The sequence below is a fragment of the Symphalangus syndactylus genome, chromosome X (genome assembly GCF_028878055.3).
Source record: "Symphalangus syndactylus isolate Jambi chromosome X, NHGRI_mSymSyn1-v2.1_pri, whole genome shotgun sequence".
In the NCBI taxonomy this organism is placed as follows: Eukaryota; Metazoa; Chordata; class Mammalia; order Primates; family Hylobatidae; genus Symphalangus; species Symphalangus syndactylus.
The window spans coordinates 51811954-51834791 of NC_072447.2; the positions used below are offsets into that span (position 1 = coordinate 51811954).

The 22838-nt window shown below is 38.7% G+C and overlaps 1 protein-coding gene across 3 annotated transcripts in view; it reads left to right on the forward strand.

Moving 5' to 3' along the window:
- SYTL5 (synaptotagmin like 5) overlaps nucleotides 1-22838 on the forward strand; it is a 214776-nt gene that overhangs the window by 118627 nt on the left and 73311 nt on the right. For all 3 annotated transcript variants that reach the window (XM_063634338.1, XM_063634339.1, XM_055268696.2), the window contains 2 exons: nucleotides 1060-1534; nucleotides 21787-21996. In XM_063634338.1, the coding sequence (XP_063490408.1) occupies nucleotides 1416-1534; nucleotides 21787-21996 (329 nt within the window). In that variant the 5' untranslated portion in view covers nucleotides 1060-1415. The remainder of the gene's footprint in view (nucleotides 1-1059; nucleotides 1535-21786; nucleotides 21997-22838) is intronic.

Here is a 22838-nt window from a genome sequence, read left to right on the forward strand (position 1 = left end):
GTACATCATGAGATATAAACACTCATTTTGCGAGTAAAACATTACCCAATGCATTGAAGCCCCTGTGTCCTCTTCTGTAATTGAATACCTGTGTCCCCCAGAGGTAATCATGATCTTGAATTTCCTAATTTGCCTATATTTATACTATGAATGTATGTGTTTCTAAATTATATACATATTTGCAAGTTATAGACATATATATATATATATATATATACATGTATATGCTATCGTTTTTCATGAATTCTTCTGTAATGTAATTTTTTTTTTAAGAGACAGGGTCTCACTCTTTTGCCCAGGCTATAGGGCAGTGGTGCAATCTCAAAGCTCACTACAGTCCTAGGCTCAAGTGATTACCTCCTGCCTTAGCCTTCCAACTACCTGGGACTACAGGTGTCTGCCACCATGCCCAGCTAATTTTTAAATTTTTTGTAGAGACATAGATCTCACTATGTTGCCCAGGCTAGTCTGAAACTCCTGGCCTCAAGAGATCCTCCCACCTTGGCCTCCCAAAATGTTGGGATTACAGACGTGAGCCACCACACCCAGCCTGTAACTTAATTTTTTTTATTCAGCAGTGTTTGTGAAATCTATTTAGGTTGATGCATGTAGCAGAGGTTCATATTTGTTTCAACAGCAGGGCTTTTTATGCTGTGGGCCTAGTTTTGGAAAGGAAGGAAGAAAGAAGGAGGGAGCCACTTAAAGGCCCTGACCTGTTATGGGCAGTCCAGATTGTGCACTTAGTGTCCCAAAGTGGTGACCCAATTCACCCATCAGTCAGCTGCAAGAGTGGCGATGTGATGCAGCTGGCAGAGGAAGCTAATTATAATGGAGAAAACTGAATTTGCATAGAGAACCAGGAATCAACTAAATACAAATAACATTTCCTGGTTAAAAAAACACTAAATAAGGATTTAATAAATGCATGTTTACTGTTTTAAAAAATAGTTTTTTGAGTTAGATACAACAAAATGTCAAAAATTAGGCAGTTTTACAAGTGCTGTAGGAAAAATAGCCTAATTAAATTTTTCTCTCCTCTTTTTTTCTCCACCGTCTTAGTGTTTTCTGCATTCTGTCCCAGCGGATCTGATTCCTGTTCTGAAGAATTGAAGTTGAGCATCGTTAGTTAAATTCAGCTGCTGCCTGACTGTACCCCACAGCAAAGGCTTTGGAGACATTTTTCAGTTAAAACAATAATGACTTTCTTGGAGTGTAATCCCAGTGGAGGCTGTTCTACCTATAGCCTGAAAGAATACTTAACTACCATCCGCAATTCTGCAGAGACCTTGTAAAAAACACACTTTACACCAAACAACGGAGTGATTCTGAGTTGGTTGGGGGAACCTTAGTTGTAGATATCAATTCACCTTCTTCAAGATTCAACCACTGCTACTCAGAGCTGCTGCTGAAACACCATGTCTAAGAACTCAGAGTTCATCAATCTGTCATTTTTATTAGATCATGAGAAGGAAATGATCCTGGGCGTCCTAAAGAGAGATGAATATTTGAAAAAAGTGGAGGACAAGAGAATAAGGTAGTATTCTTTTTATTTTTTCAGTCCTCCTTGACTGCTTTCTGTTTGTTTGAAGCAATTTAGATCAGAAATGGGCCAAGTGCAACCACAATGGGGACAGATGTCAGTTAGGAACTTCATGAGTTCTCAGCAATAGCCCAAATATCAGAAAACTTTGGCATTTCACCATTTAGCCAGACATGAAAATGGAATTTAGCTAATAAAGTGGTACTGATGGGAACACTTAATTCGCTAATAAAGTCATAATTTTTAGTTAAGAGGAAGGACTACCCAAGTTTGAGTACCAGCTCTGGCAAGTATTAGTCGTGTGACTTTGAGCAAGCTACTCAACTTCCCTATGCCTTGGTTTCCTCATCGGTAAAACAAATAACAGTACCCACCTCATAGGGTTGTTGTAAAGATCAAGGAAGTTTATACATATGTAGTGCCTGTCACCTAAGTGTTCAATAAATGTTAGTTATTATTTATTTGTAATGCCATTGTCAGATCAGTCTTACTGGGGATTTGCCTCCAGCACAGCTGTGAGAAGAAAGGGACCTGGAGAGTAAAAAGTTCCCATCATACCCCAGAAACCACTTGAATTTTTAAAAATAAGTTTCTTGTGAAGAAAGTTGAATAATGTGGGCACAGTTGAGTTTCATATCCACTGTAGGCAGAGCTCATATTTAGCTGGTTTCCTGGGTATGACTTCACCTAATATTTCAGCCATCATCAATTCTGATTGGTTGTGTCACCTGCTCTAATTCGTCACATCATCGTTCTGATCATTTGCAAAATCCACTGTGATTGGCTGCTGCCTGTACTGTCTTTGTTTTAAAATATACTTGGTCATTACACCTCACCCCAGAAAAAAAGGAGCAGAAATAGAGTTCCTTCCTCAGTCACTGCCAACTACGCAATGTGTAGGCTTTGTGTCTTGTATGGCTCCCCAAGCTACAATCAGAAGCTTATGTTTATTTTACCTGAGGAGAAAACTTATCATGTGATTATCTTCACATGCTGAAAAAATCTTTAATGTGCCTAAAGCCACTAGGATCTTTAGAAATGGAAATACATTTAAATATTCTTGATTGATGTTTATTTCACAGTTAAGAGCCCAGAAGCTTCATTTCCACTTTTCCAAGATATTCAACTAATCTTGAAGAAACAAAAGTTTTGATGAAAATTATTGCACTTTTTCTATGCGTAGAATTCAGGTGGCAACAAAATGTAGTTAATAATTTCAAAGAAATCATGAATAATATTTTTGACATTAGTAGCCAAGTCATGAAAAGTAACTAATTTGTGTAATGCACTGCCAAAAAAAATTATGTTGTTTATAGGGGGTGACATATTCACTAGGAATTGATGACATTCTAAGGGGAATTAAAAATCATTTCTGTCCTGGCTAACATGGTGAAACCTGTCTCTACTAAAAATACAAAAAATTAGCCAGGCGTAGTGGCCGGCGCCTGTAGTCCCAGCTACTCGGGAGGCTGAGGCAGGAGAATGGCGTGAACCCGGGAGGCGGAGCTTGCAGTGAGCCGAGACTGCGCCACTGCACTCCAGCCTGGGCGACAGAGCGAGACTCCGTCTCAAAAAAAAAAAAAAAAAATCATTTCTGGCAGGGTGTGGTGGCTCACGCCTGTAATCCCAGCACTTTGGGAGGCCGAGGTGGGCGGATCAGGAGGTCAGGAGACTGAGACCATCCTAGCCAACATGGTGAAACCCCATCTCTACTAAAAAATACAAAAATTAGCAGGGCGTGGTGGTGCTTGCCTGTAGTCCCAGCTACTCGGGAGGCTGAGGCAGGAGAATCACTTGACCCCGGGAGGTGGAGGTTGCAGTAAACCGAGATCACACCACTGCACTCAAACCTGGTGACAGAGTGAGACTCCTTCTCAAAAAAAAATTATTTCTATAGGAATAAGCAATTTAATAACCAGATGCCCAGAGACAATGAAGTACAATGAATAGGACTTTGTTCAGAACATTTGTTTCTGTCATTATCAATAACTTGTATTAATAATTGTTGGCTGGGCACGGTGGCTCCCGCCTGTAATCCCAGCACTTTGGGAGGCTGAGGAGGGTGGACCACCTGAGGTCAGGAGTTTGAGACCAGCCTGGCCAACATGGCAAAACCCCGTCTCTACTAAAAATACAAAAATTAGCCGGGCACAGTGGTGTGTGCCTGTAATCCCAGCTACTCGGGAGGCTGAGGCAGGAAAATCGCTTGAACTCAGGAGGCGGAGCTTGCAGTGAGCCAAGATCGTGCCATTGCACTCCAGCCTGGGTGACAGAGCCAGACTCCACCTCAAAAAAAAAAAAATAGTAACAATTATTATTATTATACCTTTTCTTCCTTTTTCTCATTCCATTTTTCTTCCCTAGTCTTCTTTCCTTATTCCCTACAAGTAAATTCGGTTAAATTGTATAATATACGACAGAGTATCAAGAATAAAGTCATTGTTTTCCTGGCTCTTCAAACTTTTTTGAGAATAGCGTAAGAAAGGCTGTTTATAAATCCAAGAGATACTTTTACAGAAAACAGATTTTCTAAAGCTATGTCTTGTCTCCTTGTTCCATCTGCATTAACTGCATTAGATGTGTTGTCTCATTTTGTTCTGAGTTCCTGTAATATGACTCAGGCTCCACCACTCTTAACAGCTTGGTGTATTGAGAAGTCATTCCAAAGTGGGTGGCATGATGTTGAGGGTGTATGCTGTTGAATCACACAGCCAGAGTTCAAATCTTACTTTTGGCATGAAATATTTGTATCATTTTAGACAAGGTGTTTCCATGGATAAATCTAGTTTCTCCATTCGACAACAGAAATAATATTAGTGACCTCATAAGATTGTTCTAAGGATTAAATAAGCTAATATTATAAACAGCTTAGAGCAATGCCAGCATACTCAAAAATTGTTGGTTATAATCATTAGCCCTATAGTTGCTTTGTGGTGCCCTTGATTTGCTAGTTGCAGTGGACACTATCAGTGCTCTACTCAGATCCCCTGGAGTCCCTCTCACCTCCTAGTTTTCATGTGCTTTATTCTAAGGACTTGAAGTACAAAATTACCTTCGGGTGACTGGAGTTTCCCATAGGATTAAAGAGACACAAGTGCCAGGTAAACTTGAGTGTAAACTCGGTAGCCCAAAGCCAATGGTTGACAGGTACAGAAATCCTTTGCCTCAAGGCAGGACAGACTCTGCAATGCAACTTAAGCTCCAGAGCTTCCCGTGGGATGATGCTGAGGCTGGACTTCACCTAAAAATCACACCCTTGCTTAGCCCCTCTCCCTGCCTTCTCCTGCCTCCCTTACTCCCTTACAGATTTCTCCTGAGAGCACTACATAAGTCGCTTGCACACAAATCTACATAGCAGAATTCGCTTCTGGAAAACCCAGTCTGAGACACTATGAAGTTTGTATTACCAAAGTTATTGCTATTTAATAAAGTTCGTTTCAGGGGAAATATAATAAGTCTGCAAGGTGAGCATTAAAATAAAGAATTTTGGTTCATTTGATTTACAAGCTATGATCTTCCCAACAATTTTTATCACAGTCATTGTGGTTTACATACTGATAAAGAAAAAAGTCCAAGCTAAAGAAAGAAGCCCAAGATTAAGCATCTTGGTCAGATAATATAACTTTCTGTTGGCTTTTTTCCCTTTATCTCCTCTGGATAGCCCTTTTACTATGAATTTAAGTACAACCTAATTCAGTTCAGGGTACCTTAACTCTAGCCCAGTAGGTCTGCATGGCAATTAAATTCTGCAAACATTTTTTTGATAGATAGATAGATAGCTAGATGATGGATAGATAGATAAAAATATTTATTATAAAGAATTGGCTCATATGATTATGGAGGCTGAGAAGTTCAGACCTAGGAGAGATGATGGTATAATTTGAGTCCGAGTCCAAAGGCTGAGAACCGGGAGAGCTGATGCAGTAAGTTCCAATCCATGTCTGGCAGTCAGTAGCAAGGGAAAACTGATGTCCCCGCCTGAAGACAGGGAGAGAAAATTCATTCTTACTCAGCTTTTTACTCTATTCAAACCTTCAGCAGGTTAGACGAGGCACATCCATATTGGGGAGGGCAACCTGCTTTACTCAGTCTACTGATTCAAATATTAATCTCATACAGAAACACCCTCACAGAAACATCCAGAAATAATGTTTAACAAAATATCTGGGCTCCCAGTGGTCCAGTTAAGTTGACACAAATAATTAACTGTCTCAGGAATTTATATAAAGCAGGCTATAGCCCCCGTTCCCACAAAAGTGTATCCCTGCTTCTGTTGAACTCTCCTCTCTCCTTGCATCTCACCACTTATGGCTATTCCTTACTCTTTTCTTTGCCAGGCCAGAGAATTTAGTCCTTTTTCCTTGATATCCTCCAAAACCATCAACACAAGAAATTTAGGTGGGTAACAGATTTTATTACAACAGTAAACTTTGGTGCTAGCTATTACAATAGTTTTCATCATGCCATAGAGATACAAATTGATATTTTGGGGGGAGTCTAAAGGAAGAAGTAATTAATTACGAGTAAGATAGAAATTGAAGCAATGGTTTCACAGAAAAGGTGAACATTTGTGCTTGCCTTTGAAATGTGAAAAGGACTTTTCACATTGGCAAATATAGGTCAGCTATGTTTTGGCTGTTTCCCATGAGCCACAAAGCCACCTTCAGACTGTACTAATCAGTTTCAGAAGGAAATGGAAACCAAATTTTTTTTAGACTGAAAAATATTACAAAGAATAAACTTATCTGAAAAATTAGTAAAGTGGAGTTTGGGAGGCAGTGGATTTATTGTTTGTGTGTTTATTTGTTTGAATAGGTTGTCCTTTGAGATAAAAAAGTAGAAGAGGGAAAAAGCATAAAAATTGTACTGAATCAATATTTTAGGCCTGACACCCAAATGTGCTTCACAGTCCACATGCCCACTAAAGTATGGCATGGATTAAGGTTGGACTGGTCTTTGGGGACTTGTAAAGGTGCTCCACACCCAGAAGGCACATGGCAAGCCTGATAATTACCTCCAGGCATAAATCATCAGCTGGGGAATAGGCATCTGCCTACTACCATTGCATTTTAAGTTCATTCAAGAGGCTCAAATATATTTATATGCATTCTTCTCCTTCAGACTAAGCAGGAAGGAGTGGTAGGAGATAGCGAGACACAGGTTTTCACTGTTAGAGGGTAAGAGTATTTTTAACGTTCTCTATAGATAACAAGTCACTCAAATTTACTGACGGCTTTACTGCAATGAAGAAAAAGCAGAAATGTTGCAAATAAAATTGAGCTATCAACAATTATTGCAAATGGATAAAAATACTGACAGTTTGGAAGCACAAAATGGAAATCATTGTTGATTATTTTGATTTTGTACCTTAGATTGCTTTTCATTTACTTCAAAAGAACTCAGACTGACATGTACGTGGGTCATAATATCTACTCCAAAAAAATCTCATTAACAAATTTTTACTCTACTTGATCTCTCACACCTAAAAACAAATACTGTTAAATATCTACTTTGTAGTATTGACCTGTATTTAAAAATCCTCAACTTATTAGTGAATATTCATTTCAGCAGCATATTGTGAGCTTTATTCTCACTAAGGGTACATCATTTCCATTTGACCACCATGCATGAAAACATATCTGCACATGTTTTCTTTGCACCTAATCTTGGGCTTGCCTCAGTGGTAAACTCTATTGGTTGCCTTACAACATACATTTCTCCTTTCTTCCTTTCTATCCAAATCTAAGTTTTATTCAGTTCTAGCAGTGAATTTTTTTAAAAATTTTTTTCTCAAAAATTTTTTTTTTATTTTTTAAAAAATGTTTTAGGGTGGGCGTGGTGGCTCACGCCTATAATCCCAGCACTTTGGGAGACCGAGGCTGGCAGATCACAAGGTCAGGACATCGAGACCATCCTGGCTAACACGGTAAAACCCCATCCCTACTAAAAATACAAAAAATTACCGGGGCGTGGTGGCATGCGCCTGTAGTCCCAGCTACTCAGGAGGCTGAGGCAAGAGAATCACTTGAGCCTGGGAGGTGGAGGTTGCAGTGAGCCGAGATCGCACCACAGCACTCCAACCTGGGCAACAGAGTGAGACTCCATGTCAAAAAAAAAAAAAGAAAAGTTTTAAATATTTGTGGGTACATAGTAAGTGTATATGTTTATGGGGTACATGAGATGTTTTGATACAGGCATGCCGTGTGAAACAAGCACATCATAGAGAACAGGGTATCCATCTCCTCAAGTGTTTATCCTTTGAGTTACAAATAATTCAAATAAATTCTTTACTTTAATATATATTATTAAGTTATTATTGACTATAGTCACCATACTGTGCTATCAAACAGTAGGTCTTATTCATACTTTCTATATTTTTTAACCCATTAACCATCCCCACTGCCCCCACCCGAGCCCCACACTACCCTTTCCAGCCTCTGGTAACCATCCTTCTACTATCTATGTCCAGTAGTTCAACTGATTTGATTTTTAAATCCCACAAATAAGTGAGAACACGCGAAGTTTGTCTTTCTGTGCCTGGCTTATTTCACTTAACATAGTGATCTCCAGTCCATCCATGTTGTTGCAAATGACTGGATTACACTCTTTTTTATGGCTGAATAGTACACCATTGTGTATATGTACCACGTTTTCTTTATCCATTCATCTGTTGATGCCTGCTTCCAAATCTTGGCTATTGTGAACGGTGCTGCAACAAGCATAGGAGTGCAGATATCTCTTCAATATACTGGCTTCCTTTTTTTGGGTATATACCTAGGAGTGGGATTGCTGGATCATACGGTAGATCAATTTGTAGTTTCTTGAGGAACGGCCAAACTGTTCTCTATAGTGGTTGTACTAATTTACATTTTCACCAACAGTGTATGAGAGTTCCTTTTCCTCTGCCATCCTCGCCAGCAAATGTATTTTGGTTTCTTGTGTAAAGCTGGCTCAGCTGAAATATGCCACTAAATAAGCCAGAACTTAGTATCTCCAAGAGACAAAGACCCCAGCCTAGTAACTGCCATTCACCTTATGGTTTTCTCTTAATGTGACTGATTTTGTCATTTCAGTGCTAGGAGAAGAGAAGGAAGGAGAAACAGGAGGGGAGCGTGTATTCAAATTGCTTATTTGGAATCCTGCAGATAAGTTAAATATTTGGTTCAAATGGATTTGAAGTGATTTCAAGAATTATACATTCAGCCTGGAAGTCAGGGAGTCTAAGCGCCAAGCAATAATACCCTTTTAATACACTACAAATGTTTGATTATTTGTTTGTTTTTCCAAATCTTATCACTCTACCACTAAGAACAAAATTAGTTTGACCTTCTCAAAAGCCTAAAGACTCATTGTCCCCATAAAACACCAGGAGAACTGTTGGACTGGACTTCTAGTTTGGTAAAAACTTTGATTTAATCCTAATAGTATTGCCACAAAGCTTCTTAATGGATTAACAGAAACTCCCAGCATGAACATACTGGCTCCCTAATGGAACTCAAATGCTTAATGAGTCACGGAGAAATGAACAAAAATATCCAGATCTGCCTTAAGCCTTGGACGTTTTCCTAGCGAAGACCTTACCAATTTCAATATATAATTACATTTAGGGAAACTAACTTGAATTTTGATTCTATAGCATTTTTCTCCAAGGAAGTGTTACTTGTAAGGCTCACCATAGGCACAGGGCCACAAATACCTGATATTCAGAGACATGTTAAACATTGGATTGTCCAAATAAATAAACTTGCCAGACCATTTTTAATATTCTTTTACTTTTTATTTTATTGATACATAGTAGATGTACATATTTTCAGGGTCCATGTTATAATTTCATATATTTATATAATTTGTAAAGATCAAATCAGTGTAATTGTGATATCCATCACCTTAAGTATTTATCTTTTCCTTATGCTAGAAACATTCGAATTATTCTCTTCTAGCTATTTCAGACCATTTTCTTGGGGGTTTGAAATAATAGGTCACCATAGTCATAAGTAAGATTGTTACCTGAGACTGTATCTATTATCTGTATCTACGTATGTCTCTATATAGAGATCTATATTATTTCAAATTATTAATGTTTATATTATATTCATATAAGATATAATTTCAAATACCTAGACTATATATAGAAATATATATAGAGATAGGTTTTCTCTCTACATATGTATCTATAAGTAGAGAGAGTCTATATAAAGAGAGACTCAGTATAGGCTGGGGATTGGTCTCAGGGCCCGGGTGTTTACCAAAAGCCACACATACTCAAGGCTAAAGTTGGCCTTGTGGAACTTGTGCATAGGGAGAGTTGGCCCACTGTAAATGTGGGTTTCATATTCCACAAATACTGTGTTTTCAACCTTCATTTGGTTGCAAATGCAGAACTCAAGGTTATGGAGATCCAACTTTATTTTTAAAAATCCACGTATAGATGTACCTGGGCAGTTCAAACCCATGTTGTTCAAGGATCCTCTGTATATTTTTTACTCTTCCCCATATTCCCATTTTACTACCCTTTCCCTTCCTTGTATATTGTCTCTAGCCAGAATTGGTATAGAGGTCATGCCTCTAGGCAGCAGGGGTTAATTGGCACTCACATCCCAAGAAACTACCATTCCATTTCAATGCAAATTGCAGAAACACAACAATAAAGCCCATGTAATCCAGAACATGGCTGAATGTTGGGGCTGGAAGGGGGAGTAAAGAAGACCCATCCCCTCAAAGGTAAGTCAGCTCATAAGGGAATATCTAATATCAACTATATCCTTGGAGAAATAGGTATTTTATTCCTAAGAAAATGATATAAGTGAAAACTTCACTAATAAAAATGTCACCACTAATATTTTAGATTTCAGGCAGGTGACCATTTTATATCAACAGTAATCTTATAAGAATGTTCCTATGTTAATAGAAGTTATTAACTTTATTATAAAGAAATTTATAATAAGATTAGGCTAATATGCATTTCATAATTTTTATAATTGTTCTTTTATTGCAGAGTAATTAAGCATAATGAAAATATTTAATGCAAAGAAATTAATAAAATTATTACACAGCAAACAATTTTTTTAAGTTTTTAATCTCAGTATTGTACTAGGATCTATAAAGGGCATCAATGTCTGCAACTTTTAAAATATCATAAACCTCAATCTGCTTAAACATTTAATATCTTCTGATACATATTTTCATTATAGAATCAATGGGCTTATTATAGAAAATTACATAACCATATAATATGAACATTAAAGTCTCACATAGAATTCCACTTTCCAGAGGTGAATAGTCTCCATTTGTGTTGAATTTCCTTCCTGTCACTTTTATGTTTATATATATACACATATATATATGCAATTTTCATATAGTTGGAAATTGCATGAAATTTACATATACATACTGTATAAAATATCATAAACCTCAATCCGCTTAAACATTTAATATCATCTGATACATATTTTCATTATAGAATCAATGGGCTTATTATAGAAAATTAGATAACCATATAATATGAACATTAAAGTCTCACATAGAATTCCACTTCCCAGAGGTAGTCTCCATTTGTGTTGAATTTCCTTCCTGTCACTTTTATGTATATATATATTTTTTTCATATAGTTGTAAATTGCATGAAATTTACGTATACATACTATATATGTAAATTTTATTCTTTATTTTTGCTTTGCATTATTTCATGAACTTTTTCATGTCATTAAAAATTATTTGTAAACATTTTCATTAGCTGGATAAGATTTCATAACATAAGATTTTTCCATATAACATGAATGTGCAAGGTGTTTCTTAACTATTTATTCTTATTTACATGAACATTCTCATTCTTAAATCCTCTTATATTGTGATCATATTTTGAATAATATTTCCTTAATGTTAAAAACCGGCAATCTGCGAAAATTGATTCAATTAAGACCATGTATCTTGTGAATCAGATTATCGTTTATCACGAATCTCGCCTTCCTTTCGTAGAATCTGAAAGTTTGTAATTAATTGCCAGTGATGGTTTTCAGTGAAGCATATAAGGAAAGAACAACACATAAAGGAAACATTTATATTCATATTTGACAAATTTCAAAGAAATGGTGATAACATTTCTTGTATCATGTACTGATACTGACAACTAGGAAAACTGCTCGAAATGTGTTTTGTAATAACCTTTCTCTATGAAAATGTGAATCCCCATAAGTATCACCTAAAAAGGTAAAATGGGAAAAAGTAAGTACTGATAACTGCCTTTGCTGAACATATAACCCCTTCTCCACCACATTTAAAATAATTTAGTTTGCACAAATTCAATTTAGAGTCATTCTAGAAATAAACTTCAGTTATACATCTATAAAAACTAAAATGGAAACCCTCTAGTATATGTCCATATTCAGCAGCAGAATTGGTTTTAACGAATTTTTCATGAGCAACATGTTCTCTCTAAAGTATCAGTTTTTTTGTATGAATGACCAATTTTCTTCCATCAAGTCAATTCTGTCATTGCATTGTGATACCAAATATTTTAGGAAGCCCAGCATTTTATCTTGGTTGTTTTTTAAAGAAATGCAGCTTTCCTACTTCTTGCTGTACTGATTCTATCTCCATCTCCGTTTTTTTCTGAGTAATTTATCATATTGATAACAAGACTTTCTGATGTTTTTAATACTCAAGCAAGGTATTCTTTGGGTTTCAGATTAGCAAAACACATTCTTGTTTCTTAATGGGCCAGGAAATTGAGGCAATAGTTATTTTAAGATAGTTCCATGTGGGAGACTTGGTTTGCTAATTACATATGAGATAAATTTCTGCTATGATAAGACTATAGTGAATAAACAGCAAGGTATCAAATTGCAGCGATTCCTAACTCCTTTAGAGTTGTAACGAGCTGTTTTTGTCACATAATTTATAAGATCCCTGTCTTAGGTTGGCTTCCCCCAGAGGTAGACCTTGAGCTCATGATTTGTGTGCAAGTGATTTATTAAAGAGAAACCATAAACTACTAGTAGGGAAAGCAACACAGGGAAGGAGAAGAATCTAAGCAAGTGTGAGATGTCAGGCAAAGTTTGGCAGAGGTCACCATCAGCATGACTTCACAGGGACAGATAATGTTTGCTGTTTTGTCTCCATTGTCCTTTTTAAAAAGAATTCAGAATAAACTCTTGAGTCATTGTCCCTTTGCATATATGAGCACATTTAATGTTTCTGGAAAATCTGTAATAAGTCATTGATCCTCTTAGGTAATAAGGGATTGGTTAAATTCTTCCTTGTATTTCTGTGGTTTTAATTATTTTCCCTAAAACTGTTACTTTTCAGCATTATTGCTCCATTTTTTTCAGTATTTTTTTGATTTGGGTTTTTTGTTTTGTTTTGTTTTGTTTTTTGTCAATTGCCTGTCAGTTGACATGGTTTTGTGAGATTTTCCAGTATATTCCTATGAGCCAAGCTTTTTAATACCAGGAAGTGTCTTCTGCAGATATGAAGACTTCACAATGCCCTCTTTCCTCGAGACTATTTGTAAACATGAAATTGGCACAAGTCACAAGACTTCTTTATCTAAACAAGTGTTCTTTTACTCCTCCTCCTTGTTACTTTCTCTTAAGCAGCTTTTTATCCAGGCAAAACTTTTTCCCAGTTCTCAGAAAGTCGTGATTGTTTTTAATAGCCTTTGATTTGAAAACTAATCAAAAGTTATACAAAACGTATTAAGATAGAGTCATGCTTGTTGAAGAATGACTCTCTTGGGGAATATTTGTCATGAGAGACTTTGTGATAAGATCCAATTTGGGCAGATGCCATATGTTGAAAGAAGCCTGGCAGGCAGAAGAAACCCTCTATGTTTACTGAGGCTTAACTTTGAGTGTGCTCAGCGTGGCTTTGCACAGCTAGGAAAGAAACAGCAGTCATTAATAAATACGGAGTCCTTTCTGAGCAAAAATATTTTAATATATTGAGAGCCAGTGAGAGGATACTGGTGTGTGGGAAGAGTGCAGATTTTGGAATACAAAATTCAGGGTCTGAATCCTGATCTCCTTATTTAATAGCCCTGTGACCCACAAGTTACCTCTCGGAGAGTTCACTCTCTTATTTATAAAATGGGAATCATAATGTATTTTTCATGGGTTATTGTCAAAGCAATGGTATGACATGTGTATTAGTTCGTTTTCACGCTGCTGATAAAGACATACCTGAGACTGGGCAATTTACAAAAGAAAGAGATTTAATGGACTCACAGTTCCACATGGCTGGGGAGGCCTCACAATCAAGGCAGAAGGTAAGAGACACGTCTCACATGCTGGCAGACAGGAGAAGAGAACTTGTGCAGGGAAAATCCCCTTTATAAAAGCATCAGATCTCATGAGACTTATTCACTATCATGAGAATAGCATGGGAAAGACCCACCCAGATGATTCAATTATTTCCCACCAGGTCCCTCCCACAACACATGGGAATTATGGGAACTACAATTCAAGATGAAATTTGGGTGGGGACACAGCCAAACCATATCATTCCACCTCTTGCCCCTCCCAAATCTCATATCCTCACATTTCAAAACCAATCATGCCTTCCCAACAGTCTCCCAAAGTCTAAACTCATTTCAGCATTAACTCAAAAGTCCACAGTCCAAAGTCTCATCTGAGACAAGGCAAGTCCCTCCCATCTGTGAGCCTGTAAAATCAAAAGCAAGTTAGTTACTTCCTAGATACAGTGGGGTACAGGCATTAGGTAAATACAGCCATTCCAAATGGGAGAGATTGGCCAAAATGAAGGGGCTACAGGCCCCATGCAAGTCTGAAATCCAGGGGGCCGTCAAATCTTAAAGCTCCAAAATGATCTCCTTTCACTCCATGTCTCACATCCAGGTCACGCTGATGCAAGAGGTGGGTTCCCATGGTCTTGGGCAGCTCCGCCCTTGTAGTTTTGCAGGGTACAGCCTCTCTCCTGGCTGCTTTCACGGGCTGGTGTTGAGTGTCTGTGGCTTTCCTAGGCACACAGTGTAAGCTGTCAGTAGATCTACCGTTCTGGGGTCTGGAGGACAGTGGCCCTCTTCTCACAGCTTCACTAGGTGGTGCCCCAGTAGGGACTCTGTGTGGGGCTCCAACCCCACATTTCCGTTCCACACTGCCCTAGTCGAGGTTCTCCATGAGGGCCCTGGCCCTCTAGCAAACTTTTGCCTAGGCATCCAGGCATTTCAGTACATCCTCTGAAATCTATGCAAAGGTTTCGAAACCCCAATTCTTGACTTCTGTGTACTTGCAGGTTCAATACCACATGGAAGCTGCAAAGGCTTGGGGCTTGCACCCTCTGAAGCCATGGTCTGAGCTCTACATTGCCCCCTTTCAGCCACAGCTGGAGCAGCTGAGATGCAGGGCACCAAGTCCCTAGGCTGCACACAGCATGGAGACCCTGGGCCCTGCCCATGAAACCGTTTTTTCTTCCAGGCCTGTGATGAGAGGGGTTGCCACAAAGGTCTCTGACATGCCTTGGAGACATTTCCTCCATTGCCTTAGTGATTACATTTGGCTCCTTGTTACTTATGCAAATTTATGCAGCCAGCATGAATTTCTCCTCAGAAAATGGGACTTTCTTTTCCAGCACATCGTCAGGCTTTTATGCTTTGTTTCCCTTTTAAAACTGAATGCTTTTAACAGCACCCAGGTCACCTCTTGAATGCTTTGCTGCTTAGAAATTTCTTCCCCCGGATACTGTAAATCATCTCTCTCAAGTTCAAAATTCCACACATCTCTAGGGCAGGGGAAAAATGCCACCAGTCTCTTTGCTAAAACATAACAAGAGGCCAGGCATGGTGGCTCACGCCTGTAATCCCAGCACTTTGGGAGGCCGAGGCAGGCAGATCACAAGGTCAGAAGATCGAGACCATTCTGGCTAACACGGTGAAACCCCGTCTCTACTAAAAATACAAAAAATTAGCCAGGCGTGGTGGTGGGCGCCTGTAGTCCCAGCTACTCGGGAGGCTGAGGCAGGAGAATGGCATGAACCCGGGAGGTGGAGCTTGCAGTGAGCCGAGATCACGCCACTGCACTCCAGCCTGGGCAACAGAGTGCAACTCCATCTCAAAAAAAAAAAAAACTTAAGAGTCACTTTTGCTCCAGTTCCCAACAGGTTCCTCATCTCCATCTGAGGCCACCTCAGCTTGGATTTCATTGTTCATATCATTATCATTTTGGTCAAAGCCATTCAACAGGTCTCTAGGGAGTTCCAAACTTTCCCACATTTTCCTGTCTTCTTCTGAGCCCTCCAAACTGTTGCGACCTCTGCCTGTTCCCCAGTTTCAAAGTTGCTTCCACATTTTTGGGTATCTTTTCAGCAGTGTCCCATTCTACTGGTACCACTTTATTAGTCTGTTTTCATGCTGCTGATAAAGACATACCCGAGACTAGGCAATTTACAAAAAAAAAAAAAAAAAAAAAAAAAAAGAGGTTTAATGGACTCACAGTTCCACTTGGCTGGGGAGGCCTCACAATCATGGCAGAAGGTGAAAGGCACATGTCACATGGTGGCAGAGAACAGAAGAGAAATTGTGCAGGGAAATTCCCCTTTATAAAACCATCAGATCTCGTCAGAGCTCACTATCATGAGAATGGCACAGGAAAGACCCACCAAATGATTATCTCCCACCAGGTCTCTCCCACAACACCTGGGAAGTACGGGAGCTACAATTCAAGATGAGATTTGGGTGGGGACACAACCAAACCATATCAACATGTAAAGTAAAGTGCCTGTTATTATGTGGCTTAAGTGTTGTGAAATTTAGGTTTTAATGATAGGCACTGCATGTGGAAGCTACAGTAAAAATGAAAGCATTTTTTTTTATATTCGGAGTACAGAAAGAAGGTCTGGTCAGCCTCGAATTTTCCTCAGGCAAATATGAAATACTACAGTGTTGATGGCGTTGTCTCTGAATCTTACAAAAGATGGGAGTGCAAGGAGCTGTGCAGGCATCAGAATCAGGCTGCTGTGACATTATTCTGCCCGCATATATTATCTTAGTGATTTTTGTGTCATTGTTGACAATAGACTTTGTCAGTCACTGTGGCCTTGCTCTCTTAATGGGATATGAAACACTAGTTCTAGAGAAGTACTTAGCTTGCAGGCATTACATCAGAGGCTGAAGCAAAACCTGACAGCAACATCTCTGCAAGTGGAAGAAAGAATAAAAGCTAATGTTTCCTGAGTTCTTATTGTGTTTTTTGGGAAATAGGTTTGGCTGCGGGTGACAGAGACACATTATAATCATGACTTAAGATGGGAACATATTCCTGTCTAATGTAAAAGTCTGGGTTGATTGGTGGCTTTTGTGGTATTGTTATGGGGGCTACATTAAAGCGGGGGTCTGGACTCCCTATCTTTTGTTGCTCCACCATGTTGAGAGTTTAGCTCTTGATCCAGGATGGTTCATTCCTATGTCCTCATCCCAGCTTCTGGAAAAGGCGAAGGGGTCAAGGGAAAGGGATCGTCCCTCTTCCATTAAAGGCATGTCCTAGAGGTATATCGTTTCTGATTACACTCCATTGGCCAGCATTTAGTATCATGGCAAAACCTAACTGCAAGAAATACTGAGAAATCTAGTTTTTATTCTGGGTGGCCATGAGTATAGCTAGATGTTCCACTAATAAAGAAGAAAGGGAGAACAGATATTGGGAAACACATACCGGAATTGTCTCTTCCATAATTATTATGTGTCAAGCTGTGCTAAACACTTACAAACAATTGTCTTACTTAATGCTCATAACAACACTGTGAGGCTGTTTTTACAGAAGTATTTTGAGACACAAAGAGGTTAAGTCTCCTTAAGTCTTGACACGGAGAGATGTTAAATAATTGTCTTAAGATCTCAGGGGATAGCATTAGGAGATATAGCTAATTCTAAATGACGAGTTAATGGGTGCAGCACACCAACATGGCACATGTATACATATGTAACAAACCTGCACGTTGTGCACATGTACCCTAAAACTTAAAGTATAATAATAATAAAATTAAAAAAAAAAGATCTCAGAGGAAATAAGTGGCATAGCCCGAACTTGAACCCAGGCATTCTGAGTTTAGAACCCTGTGCTCTGGGCCACTGTGTAATCCCTCCTTCCTCATTATCTCCGTTAGGCCTTGATGTGCTCTACTAGATGAGATTGTTTAAAAGCATCAATGAATTAAAGATACTTTATAAACTGTTTATTCATGGCTTCTTCTTCAAGGCAGCTAATTGCTTCCATTCTAAAATTCCTATCTTATTTGGTGTAAAATGGTGTTCAGTACAATTTGGTCCAGATAAGATAATACAAGAAAAATAATGCCACACAAATGTGACAAGAATTTTAATGAAAGCAATTCCTGGTTTGAAAGAAATGTGTCTATGTGATGATAAAGCAAAAAGTCTTTTTAATACATGGAACATTTTTGATGATGGGATGGAAAAAAACATTCAATATATGACTAGAATACAGAAATGAAAAGATTTTATCATTCAACAACCATCAAGATAGTTAATCTTTTCAGTCTTTACAATTTCAACTACATATAGGTCACCAATTTATATGTTAATATAAATGTATCTATACAGCAACAAGGAAAATTAAAGAATGTGAAGCTGCTGTAGATTTGGTGGTCAGAGAAAACCTTCCCTGGGCAAGCAGCAGTAAAACTAAAATTAAAAAAAAAAAAAGTGGGAGCCAGCCAGATTAAGAATTAAGTTGTGTGTTTATCAGTCAAGATAGGTTAAGTGATGCTGCAGTAACAGCTCCAAACTCTTAGTGGCTTAAAACAACAAAGATTTCTCACTCATGCCACATGTTCATAACAGGATGTCTGGGGACTCTACTTCATGGCATCCTCAGACCAGGATCCAGACTTGCAGAGCAGACAATATTTGGAAAATTGTCATTCTCTATGCAAAGAAAAGGATGTGTGGTGAACCCTCCCCTTGATTTTAAAGCTTTTACCTGGGATTACTTACCACATTTCATTGGCCAGTGTGAGTCACATGATGACGTCTAATGCCAAGAGGGCAGAAAGGCGCAATCCCAACTTCCTTTCGGAAGTAAGGAGAATGGGAAGTGAACAGATAAATGACTACTGTGTTGGGTGATGGAGTGTGGAGGGAAAACATTCCCACCTGAAGAAATAGCATGTTCAAAGGCCCTGAAGTGGGAAAGAACTTGGCATATTTATGAAACTTTAAGTAGAATTATGTTGCTGAATCCTATCTCCTATCTGTAGATAGGAGATGACCAGAAGGAAGAGGGAGCAGATTAGGCAGATCTTTACAGGCTATGGGAAAGAGGTATAAATTTCTTTAAAAATATAAAGGAAAACTACAGGTTGGTTTTAAGCAGAGGAACCACATGATGTAAGAAATATTTTAAAAGAGTATTGACTAATGATATTGATTATTCCATGGAGAGTAGATTGGAAGGGAATTGAAAGTAGGGACACCTAATAGGCACCTTTTCAAAATTCTAAGTGAGATTGCATGGTGGTCCCAGTTTAATGCAGTCTTATTTGAGGCAAATATTCTATTTCAGACATTTTTAAAATTATTAATTATTATCCATTTCAATCTCCTTCCCATATGCCTCAAATTCATACAGCACTTCAAGCCACTGCAGTAAGCCACAGGGAATGAATAAAGGTTTTCTTTTCCTCTTCGTTTACTTCTTTTTCTCTTTTCTTTTCTCCTACTAAGGATCTGTGCCTGCTTATGTTGAAGGAAAGGAAAGAGAAAAGCTATGCATCATTGTTTGAAATATTTGGTGATGGGACAAAGAGGTCTCCTTTCTGTTGTCATTACCATTTCTCCATATGAAACTGATAACAGAAGGCTGTTGATATCTTCTCACTCTGTTTAATCCACATGAATGTTCAAAGAGCTAATCTTCTGCCTCCAGGATGTTTGTAGGGTAGGAGACGCACAATCCCAAGCAGTGTTCCTTCTGTTCTGGCCCCAAGGGGAAGTGAGGCTGAGAGGAGAACTGATGGATAATGAGAAAGTGATGTACTCATTAGAACTGAATAATGGTTTCCACAGTGTTTAAATTCATGATTTTGGATATAACATAATTTCTAGAGATAAAAAGTTTCAGCGTTTCTTCATGAGAGTGAATGGTGCACATGGACAGGAAGGTCAAAGAAGATGACCAGGTCAAAGAACTGAAAGCCCAGGGAGTTGGATGTGTTATGCCCAGGAATGTTGTACTCTGTAAGAAATGAGGCCAAGTCGAGGGTATATCCATTTCCTGTGGCTGCTGTAATAAATTACCACAAACTTGGTGGGGACTTAAAAGTGCTTAGTATGGCTGCCTGTTGCAACACATGAGTCATCGTGTGTCATTTGTCTCCTTAACTAACATAAAGGGTAGTGGTAATTCTCAGTAGATGTTTTGTTTAGACTCATTTTTTTTCTCAATACCAGAATGCCTAGCACAGTGTAGGTGTACTGTAAGTGTTTGTTGGATGAATGAGTGAGACATGAAGTCAAAGATTTTAAAAACTTTGCTCTACAGTTTGAAAATTCTCTTTTTATGAATCTCTCATCAGGCTGAGAAATAAATGACCTGGTTTCTGATTCCATCTGTACTGCTTATTATTTTTAACATGAGTCTTATAATACCTCACAAGCTAGTTTGAAAGATCAAAAGAAATAATAAATAGCTTTAAATACTCAACTGCTTTATAACCTAGCATGGAATTGGATCCTGAGCAGTATATACAATAAACTAAGGCCTTTGTTCCTGCCTTTGGGAAGATGCTAGTCTAGATGGGCATGACAAAGTTTAACACCACAAATGTAAAAGGATATGGTATAAAATGTGTGGGATGATTCTCAATTTTTTTTTTCTAGAACATAGACATTCTGTGTTGAAGAAGGGATTGGCTCAGTAGCACCAAGCAATGATATGTCTGTGAAGCATTTAAGTGAGAAGGAACCTGTCTTCTGGAGCAGTGTTTTCCAAATTTGGCATTATATTGGAATAAACAGTGAAGCTTTAAAAAATCCCATTACTTAGGCCACATTCAAAGCTAATTACGTTAGAATCTGTGGAAGTGAGATTTGCAAATCAGTATTTTTAAAATCTTTCCAAAGTGATTCCAATATATAGCCAAATTTGAGACTGAATCTCCAAAGCTGTGCTTCTCAAACTCTAATCACCTGAAAATTTTGTTAAAATGTAGGTTCTGATCCAATAGGGTCTAAGCAGTGCCTGAGATTCTGCATTCCTGAAACGTTCCCAGGTGATGCTGATGCTGCTGGAACAAGGACCACACTTGGAATAGCAATTTTCTAAAGGATAAATAAATTACATGTCAGGTAGTAAAAGAAGGGACATGGAACCTATGTGCCAAGCAGCATGCTGGGAACTTTACATTTATCATCTCATTTAATCTTTGAAACAATCATGAAGGAATATTATTACTCTCATTTTAGAAATGAAGAGACTGGGGTTGAGTGGGTAAATCATTGCCTGAGGCTGGACAGCTTATTCGTGATGGAACCTGGATTTAAACATAGGCATGTCTAACAGCAAAGCCCATAGGCTAATAGAAATTGTTGGAAACTTTCAAATGCTAAGCAGAAGCTTTTCGATGTGAAATGGTAGGCAGTCTACAGCCATACCACTCTGAATGCACCTGATCTCATCTGAAATGGTAGGCAATGTCTTTGCTACTTTTCTTAAGTGCATGAAGATTGTGCCTACAATGATGCCGAGTTTGATTTCACACTCTTGCCTCAAGTAGTATATAAAGGCAGGTGAAGAACAAGGTACTGTGTATGCCTGTAACCTGGGGCCATGCTCTCTAGTGTTATGGTATCAAAGATATCCTAGAGAAGTTACAGTAGAATGAGAATAAATACTAATAGCAAAATAATAGTGCTAGTAGAGAATGTCAAAATTCAAAAGTAAAACACAAACATTTTATTTTTCAGTTACTGATATCAAAGGATTGTTGCTTCTGGAGGGAGAAATTGTATTTCCTGAAAATATTTGGCTCTAACTCCTTGATTCAAATGTTCTTCCAAATGAAAATATCTCTTGATTAAAGAGATGGGAATTGGAAGTAGCGACACCAAATAGGCACCTTTTCAAAATTCTAAGTGAGATTGCATGGTGGTCCCCAGTTTAAAGCAGTCTTTTTTGAGGCAAATATTCTATCTATTTTAGACATTGTTTTAGACATTGTAGATCTCTCTGCTCCTGTTTATTTGTTTTTTTTAAGTGATGTTTTTCCCTCTCCTTTCAGGAAGCTGAAAAATGAACTCTTAGAAGCAAAACGTAGAAGTGGGAAAACTCAGCAAGAGGCCAGCAGAGTTTGTGTTCACTGTCACAGAAACCTGGGCCTAATCTTTGACCGGGGAGACCCTTGTCAGGCTTGCTCACTGAGGGTATGCAGGGAGTGTCGAGTTGCAGGCCCCGATGGCAGCTGGAAGTGCACTGTCTGTGACAAAATCGCGTGAGTTTCTTGCTTTTTCATGGGAAGCGGAGATTGATGACTGAAGGGATTGGAGTGGGGAAAGCAAGAGAGAAAAAGAGTATTTTAAGTTTAAGGATAGAGAGTGCAGGTGAAATTACAGCCCAATCACAGGCTTAGCAATGCCTTGGCAGGGCTCTGGTGTGTGTGTGTGTGTGTGTGTGTGTGTGTGTGTGTGTGTGTGTGTGTGAGAGAGAGAGACAGATACAGAAATAATATTTTTTAAAAAACTGCAAAGCATTGTAAAATTGGAAGCCTTACTGAACCATATCTCTTTCTTTTTAATCATTATTAATATTATTATTTTAGGGACAGGGTCTCACTCTGTCACCCTGGCTGGAGGGCAGTGGCTGTTATCATGGCTCACTGAAGCCTCGACCTCCTGGGCTCAAGTGATCCACTCATCTCAGCCTCCAGGATAGCTGAGACTACAGGCATGCACCACTACACGCAGCTAATTGAAGAGGCAGGGTCTTGCTGTGTTGTCCAGGCTGGTCTTGCATTCCTGGACTTAAGGGATCATCCAGCCTTGGCCTCCCAAAGTGCTAGGATTACAGGCGTAAGCCACTGCACCCGGCCACTCTTTCTGTATTTAAAAACTGCACCTGAGCATCCTTGTCTCAGGGCCCCTCTTGGCTTCACGTGGCTCCTCAGAAGGCATAGATAATTTCCCTGAGACATTCTTAGACATTTGAGGTGACTGGCAATATGATTCTCACATGTTCAGCCTGCTCTGCACATCAGCTGACAAGCAAAGCTGGAGTAGTTCCCGAATTTCCTCCAAACCTACCTTTCCTTGAGCAAGAATGAAGGGAGAGAACCTT